The sequence below is a fragment of the Dermochelys coriacea genome, chromosome 1 (genome assembly GCF_009764565.3).
Source record: "Dermochelys coriacea isolate rDerCor1 chromosome 1, rDerCor1.pri.v4, whole genome shotgun sequence".
Taxonomy (NCBI): Eukaryota; Metazoa; Chordata; order Testudines; family Dermochelyidae; genus Dermochelys; species Dermochelys coriacea.
In genome coordinates this window covers 8,809,260-8,817,152 of record NC_050068.2, presented here as the reverse complement: position 1 = coordinate 8,817,152, position 7,893 = coordinate 8,809,260, and the positions used below count along the sequence as shown (strand labels likewise).

Here is a 7,893-nt window from a genome sequence, read left to right as displayed (position 1 = left end):
CTGGGATACTCAGGATCTCCTTTAATGTCAAAAACATCAGGCGCGCAGGCACACAGGTGAGTGTTGCCTGCTCCCAAGTAACCCAGGGAAGAAAGGGAGTTACACATTGTTTGGGATGGAAGGCACTGAAAGTTAACTGAAATTGCATGAGGGGGATTTATCTACAAGAATATAGCCAATATGTTATTTTATCAACAAAGATCTTCAGCAAAACAAACATCATTTGTGACCCTACAATTTTTTTTTTAATAATGAGGATTGTTTCCTGATTTTGTGTTTTGCATTCTAGATGTTTTCAACAATCAGACCATGAACAATTGCAACAGCAATTCTTCTGCTAAAGACTTTTATCTCATTGGATTTCCTGCACTTCAAGATTTTCAGATCCCTCTTTTCCTTGTATTTTTGGTATTCTATCTGCTAATACTAATTGGTAATAACATTATTATAGCTGTAGTTGTGGTCGATCAAACACTTCACAAACCCATGTACTTTTTCCTAGCTAATCTCTCTGCCTTAGATATACTGCTTACAACTACTACCATTCCCAAAATGTTGGCAATGTTTCTGGTAAATGCCAAAACTATTTCTTTTCATGTTTGCTTTCTGCAGATGTATTGTTTTCATGGTCTTGCGGTGACTGAAACGCTGCTTCTTGTAGTCATGTCTTATGATCGTTATGAAGCAATTTGTAATCCTTTGCATTACCCACTTAAAATGACAAAAAGAGTAAACATTCAACTGGTAGCATATGCCTGGGTAACTGCATTGTTAATACCAATACCTGTCGTATTCCAGACCTCTCAGTTAACATTTGGTGAAACAACCATAATTTACCATTGCTTTTGTGATCACTTGGCAGTTGTGCAAGCAGCTTGTTCAGATTTCAATGCCTCTTTTCAGACTTTCTTGGGGTTTTCCATTGCCATGATTGTTTCAGTCGTGCCGCTTATGCTTGTCACCCTATCATATGTTCACATCATTATCTCCATATTAAAGATCAACTCTAAAGGAGGTCGCAGTAGGGCATTTTCTACTTGCACTTCCCATCTGATTGTGGTTGGCACCTACTATTCATCCATTGCTCTGGCATATATTTCCTACAGAACAGACATGCCTATTGATATCCATGTAATGAGCAATGTTATTTTTGCTATTTTAACTCCTTTGTTAAATCCACTCATTTATACTTTGCGAAACAAGGAAGTAAAATGTGCAGTAAAAAGATTATTTTTCTGAAGATCTTTCCTCCTTCTAAAAATTGTAATCTCATGGGAAAAAATAAGCTCCAACACAGAAGTTTCACACGGAACCTATACATCACATCAGCACCCTGTAAAGGGGTTAACTAGGACTTGGTTTTCAAACTGAAGGACGTGACCCAGTATTGGATCACAAAATGTAAGGCACTGGGTCATGGCGGCTCTGGTCAGCACCGCCAATAGGGCCATTAAAAGTCCCGTCGGCGGTGCTGCCCGGCTAAGGATGGCTAGTTTCTACCTGTTCTGACACCGCGCTGTGCCTTGGAAGCAGCTAGAAGCAGATCTGGTTCCTAGGCAGGGCGGCCATGGGGCTCCACATGCTGCCTCTGCTCTGAGCACCGGCTCTGTACTCCTCTTGGCCGCTGTGAGGGGTGGTGCCTGTGGGCGAGAGACACACGGAGCCGCTTGCACACCTCCACCTAGGAGCCGGACCTGCTGCTGGCTGCTTCCGGGGTGCAGCGTGGTCCCCGGTGCCAGGCAGGAAGCCTGCCTTAGCACCCGTGCTGCTCCGCTGACTGGAAGCTGCCTGAGGTAACCCTGAGCCTCAACTCCCTGCCCCAGCCCTGAGCCCCCCCAACCTGGAGCCCCTTCCTGCACCCCAAACTCTTCATCCCTGGCCCCAGCCCAGAGCCTGCAGCCCCAGCCCAGAGTCCTGACCATCTCCCGCACCCCAACCCCCAGCCCAGAGCCCCCTCCTACACCCTGAACCCCTCATTCCCAGCCCCACTCAGCAGTCCTTGCCCCTGCCACACACCAAACCCCTCATCTCCAGCTCTACTGGGTCGTGGGCATCAACAATTTTCTTCAACTGGGTTGCCAGAAAAAAAGTTTGAAATCCACTGGCTTTAATGGTTTGTCTTGTATGAGTTCCTCTGTATTGGAGTGATTTTCATCCTTCTGATATCAAGTATTTTTGAACATCATAACTTTCTCTATATATGTTGAAGGGGACAAAAAGTAACTGTGTTTAAAATTTTGCAATTTAGTTTACAGTTTTCCTGTATGTAGAGATCTGAATGCAGTCAGAATCTGAATTGGGGGCACTACTGCACATGTATTGCAAAATTTGCTACAGTGAAAATATTTGTACTGTGAACAATGGCTTTGTAAAAAGGTATCATGATTCACTGTAAAAAGAAAAGGAGTACTTGTGGCACCTTAGAGATTAACACATTTATTTGAGCATAAGCTTTCGTGAGCTACAGCTCACTTCATCGGATGCATTCAGTGATTCATTGTGTTTATTATTCAGAGATTCTGGATTAAATTTGTTCCATTTACAAGTGGAAAGAGTTTTTTCTTTTTTCTAAATGACAGCCCTTGAAAATCAACCTGGGAGATTAAGTGAAATTATTTTTCCCTTCTTGTGTAAAGTTACCTGGGAACCTGATCCAACTAAAGTATTAAAGGTGTAATTTGGGCTAGGCTTGTTATGTAATGTGCGATAGACTTTTAACTATTTTAATAGTAAATAGAGTTTAAAATTACGTTGAAGTGGGCTTTTTTATCCGTGATGTAGCTGGAAAGAAATGAAAAGGTTAATCCTAAATCATCATAAAGCATTTTATCAGATTGAAATATTGACTCATGCTATGCATAACAGTAATTAACTTGTATCTTCAACTGCTCATAAGAACTGTCTATTCACTAACATCTTGCTTAGTAATGAAAGCATTTCCAGCACTAAAACTTCCAGTAAATACACCAAATAAAGGTAAAACTAAAACAAGATTCTTAATCCTTTCCTCTCTACATTCCACAAGATTGAATTGAACATTCTTGTATTGTGTCCATTTAAGAGATTTATACATGTCAGAAGTTATTTTCCTGACAGATAATCCCAGCAGAATCTGGAGTGTAATTTCCTAGTGTAGAGTCTGTAAATGACATTATATTGTAGATTTCAGAATTAGGGGAATGTGACAGGGTCGGGCCAGGTAGCTTTAGGAGAGTAATAGAAGGCAGATGTATTAGCTCCAGGTTAAGTAGGTCCCTTTTCCCTGGGTAAGGTAACGGGGAAGGTTCCAGAACAACCAGGAACCTTCTGGAGACACTTAAGTCAGACAGGCTGATTAGAACACCTGCAGCCAATCAAGAAGCTGCTAGAATCAATTAAGGCAGGCTAATCAGGGCACCTGGGTTTAAAAAGGAGCTCACTTCAGTTTGTAGTGCGCGTGTGAGGAGCTGGGAGCAAGAGGCACTAGGAGCTGAGAGTGAGAACGCGGACTGTTGGAGGACTGAGGAGTACAAGCATTATCAGACACCAGGAGGAAGGTCCTATGGTGAGAATAAAGAAGGTGTTGGGAGGAGGCCATGGGGAAGTAGCCCAGGGAGTTGTAGCTGTCGCACAGCTGTTCCAGGAGGCACTCTAGACAGCTGCATTCCACAGGGCACTGGGCTGGAACCCGGAGTAGAGGGTGGGCCCGGGTTCCCCCCAAACCTCCCAACTCCTAGTCAGACACAAGAGGAGTTGGACTTGGACTGTGGGTTCAGAAAAATGCCAAGCTGAGGGCTGCCGTGAAGCTCCAAGGCGAGCAAATCCGCCAGTAAGTGCAAGACCCACCAAGGTAGAGGAGGAACTTTGTCACAGGAAAAAAAGAATGTGAGGAACTCGAAATGCAGTACATAGAGTATGATGAAGTGTTATCTATATGCAACAGGAAGTACCATCAATTATCTTATTTTATCATATTGTACATTTGCAAGATTTCTGCATATGAAGGAGTCCTACTCAGGACAGGAGCTCCTCCTTGTGCCTAGGTCAGGGAATTAGCTCACAACCCATCTGGAATTCTGTTCCATCAGTTGCTCACACTATGGCTTCTCTCTCTTTCCATGACTCGGTATATTCCCTCTTCATGACTTGGCCTTCCAGACACATCCCAATATTGTCCTCACTTCCGGAGTAACAAAGTCCACCAGACATGCTGTCTGTATGCTGTTTCAGGCAGTCTTCCATTTCAACTACAGGTACTGGACCACTTTTCCAATGGCTGGTAGGGGGACACGGCCTGCCCTCTACTCCAGGTTCCAGCCCAGGGACACTATGACTAGTAATCTAGATCAGCTCAGTCTCAGTCCCAGTTACTGTTTCCCTGGGCTCCTTCCTACCGCACCTCTCTATCTCCTGGGTTTACCACCAGAGCTTCCTTTACTCTCCATGGCTACTTCACACCTCTCAACATCTTGTCAAATTTCCTACTCCAGGGCAGGATGCCAAGGCTTACCCTCCCCTGGAATTCCTCCTTAACCCTGGAAAACTCCCTCTCTGTCAAGGCAGGGACTGCAGACCTCATCCCTTCAGCCCCTTTCCTACTCTTACTTTCTGGCTTTATAATCCTCTCCCAGCTGGGCTTCATCTGCACTTTATCAGTCCGTGGTTCCCCTCCAGATGCAACATGTTAGGCTACTGTTCTTCAGTCCAGTTAAGGGGAAGCAAGTACAGTGTAATTCTGGAACCCGGACTGAATGGGGGGGCTTCTGAGAAGGGAGGGGTTAGGATCACAGCTTTAGCTGAGAAGAAACATCTCCTCTTATGGGGCCTCAGTAGGCCCAGTCTTTGCTATCTACACTAAGAGTTAGACCAGGGTCCTGTTCATTTGCTGGATCAGGAAGAAGGCCCTGAGACTGTTTAAAACTTTGCATAATGACAGGTTTCAGAGTAGCAGCCATGTTAGTCTGTATCCTCAAAAAGAAAAGGAGGACTTGTGGCACCTTAGAGACTAACAAATTTATTTGAGCAAAAGCTTTCGTGAGCTACAGCTCACTTCATCGGATGCATTCAGTTGAAAATACAGTGGGGAGATTTATATACATAAAAAACATGAAACAATGGGTGTTACCATACACACTGTAATGAGAGGATCAGGTAAGGTGAGCTATTACCAGCAGGAGAGCGGGGGGATTTCAACAATTTCCATCCCACCATCAACCTCAGCCTGGACCAGTACACACAAGAGATCCACTTCCTGGACACTACAGTGCTAATAAGCGATGGTCACATAAACACCACCCTATACTGGAAAGCTACTGACCGCTATACCTACCTACATGCCTCCATCTTTCATCCAGACCACACCACAGGATCCATTGTCTACAGCCAAGCTCTTTGATACAACTGCATTTGCTCCAACCCCTCAGACAGAGACAAACACCTACAAGATCTCTATCAAGCATTCTTACAACTACAGTACCCACCTGCTGAAGTGAAGAAACAGATTGATAGAGCCAGAAGAATACCCAGAAATTACCTACTACAGGACAGACTCAACAAAGAAAATAACAGAACGCCACTAGTCATCACCTTCAGTCCCCAACTGAAACCTCTCCAACGCATCATCAAAGATCTACAACCTAGCCTGAAGGACGACCCATCACTCTCACAGATCTTGGGAGACAGGCCAGTCCTTGCTTACAGACAGCCCCGCAACCTGAAGAAAATACTCACCAGCAACCACATACCACACAACAGAACCACTAACACAGGAACCTATCTGTCATAAATATAAAAAGAGGGGTAAACACCTTTAAAATCCCTCCTGGCCAGAGGAAAAACCCTTTCACCTCTAAAGGGTTAAGAAGCTAGGATAACCTCGCTGGCACCTGACCAAAATGACCAATGAGGAGACAAGATACTTTCAAAAGCTGGAGGGAGGGAGAAACAAAGTCTCTCTGTCTGTGTGTGTGGTGTTTTTGCCAGGAACAGAAAGGAATGGAGTCTTAAAACTTAGTAAGTAATCTAGCTAGATATGCGTTAGATTCTGTTTGTTTAAATGGCTGAGAAAATAAGCTGTGCTGAATGAAATGGATATTCCTGTTTTTGTGTCTTTTTGTAACTTAAGGTTTTGCTTAGAGGGATTCTCTATGTTTTGAATGTAATTATCTTGTAAGGTATTTACCATCCTGATTTTACAGAGGTGATTCTTTTACTTTTTCTTCTATTAAAATTCTTCTTTTAAGAACCTGATTGTTTTTTCATTGTTCTTAAGGTGCAAGGGTTTGGGTCTGTGTTCACTGATGCAAATTGGTGAGGATTTTTATCAAGCCTTCCCCAGGAAAGGGGGTGTGGGGTTTGGGGAGGATTTTGGGGGGAAAGATGTTTCCAAGCGGGCTCTTTCCCAGTTATATATCTGTTAGACGCTTGGTGGTGGCAGCAATAGAGTCCAAGGGAAAAAGGAAATAGTTTGTACCTTGCAGAAGTTTTAACCTAAGCTGGTAAAAATAAGCTTAGGAGGTTTTCATGCAGGTCCCCAAATCTGTACCCTAGAGTTCAGAGTGGGGAAGGAACCTTGACATGTTAGCAGAGCGGTGGGATTAACTTGAAATCATTTTGAGATCAATTTGAGATTTTTTGAACCAGAAGCACAGATTTTAAAAGGAAATATTTTTTTTTCCTTTGCGCTGCTAGAAAGCAGGTTTTAAGCTGAAAGCAGTAAGAGGTTTTTTTTTGTCTCTTTTCTCTGCTCTGGGGCCAGAGCAGAGATAAAAGGGAATTGTGTTTTGTGAGCTGGAGTTTTCTCTACCTTGGCAGGGTAGTTAACCTCCTGCAGGGAAATTCATAAGTCTTCACAGACCTGAAGTTTTTTTTTTCTCTAAGAGCAACTAGAGGGGTTTTCTGACTATTTACCTGGAGACAAAGGTGTTAGGTTTTTTTTTAAGGATTTTTTTGTAGGCTGACAATCACTATCAGAGAACATAGGTATCTGGACAGCACAGCAAAATTTTACAAGCCAAGTTTTTTTTTTTTGTTTGTTTCTAACTCTCAGGTATAAAGTTAGTTAAAAACAGAGAGGTTAGGATGACAGACTGCACTGTTCAACAGAAGCTGGAATTATCCACATTTGAAGCTGAGGAAAGACAAAAGGAACATGAAAGACGGATAGAACTCAGACAGATGGAGATGGAGGAGAAGGAAAAAGAGAGGAAGCATGCGGAGGAGGAAAAGGAAAAAGAGAGGAAGCATGCACTGGAGACGGAGAAGGCAAAGGCTCATCGGAATATACCAACAAACCCTAGCAATCCTTCTCCAGGTACCACTTCCCATCCCAGAAAGTTCCCCACCTACAAGGCAGGCGATGATACCGAGGCCTTCTTAGAAAACTTCGAAAGGGCCTGCCTTGGGTAGAGCATCTCTACAGACCAATACATGGTAGAGCTGAGACCGCAGCTCAGTGGACCTTTAGCTGAGGTGGCGTCTGAAAAGCCTAAGGAACACATGAACAAGTGTGAACTGTTTAAAACCAAGGCGAGAGTCAGAATGGGGCTAACACCCGAACATTCCCATCCGCGGTTCAGAGCCCTAAGGTGGAAACCAGACGTGTCATTTACCTGACATGCCTACCACATTGTGAAACATTGGGATGCCTGGATATCAGGAGCAAGTGTTAAATCTCCGGAAGATTGGCCCTTCCTAATGCAAATGGAGCAGTTCTTAGAGGGTGTTCCTGAGGAAATAGAAAGATACATCCTAGATGGGAAGCCCAAAACTGTAATCGAGGCGGGGGAGATTAGAGCCAAATGGGTGGAGGTGGCAGAAAAGAAAAAAACTGGTCGCAGTTGGAGCGGATACCAGAAGGGACAACCTCAGACCACACCCTACTACCGGGGGCAGCCCAAGGCCCCACCTACCCCC

At 44.0% G+C, this 7,893-nt stretch overlaps 1 protein-coding gene across 1 annotated transcript; it reads left to right on the top strand.

Moving 5' to 3' along the window:
* Positions 1–309: 309 nt before the first annotated feature.
* Positions 310–1,239, top strand: LOC119849703 (olfactory receptor 2AT4-like). The gene has a single exon (XM_038386815.2). The coding sequence runs from the start codon at positions 310–312 to the stop codon at positions 1,237–1,239; it is 930 nt and encodes a 309-aa protein (XP_038242743.2).
* Positions 1,240–7,893: the final 6,654 nt, after the last annotated feature.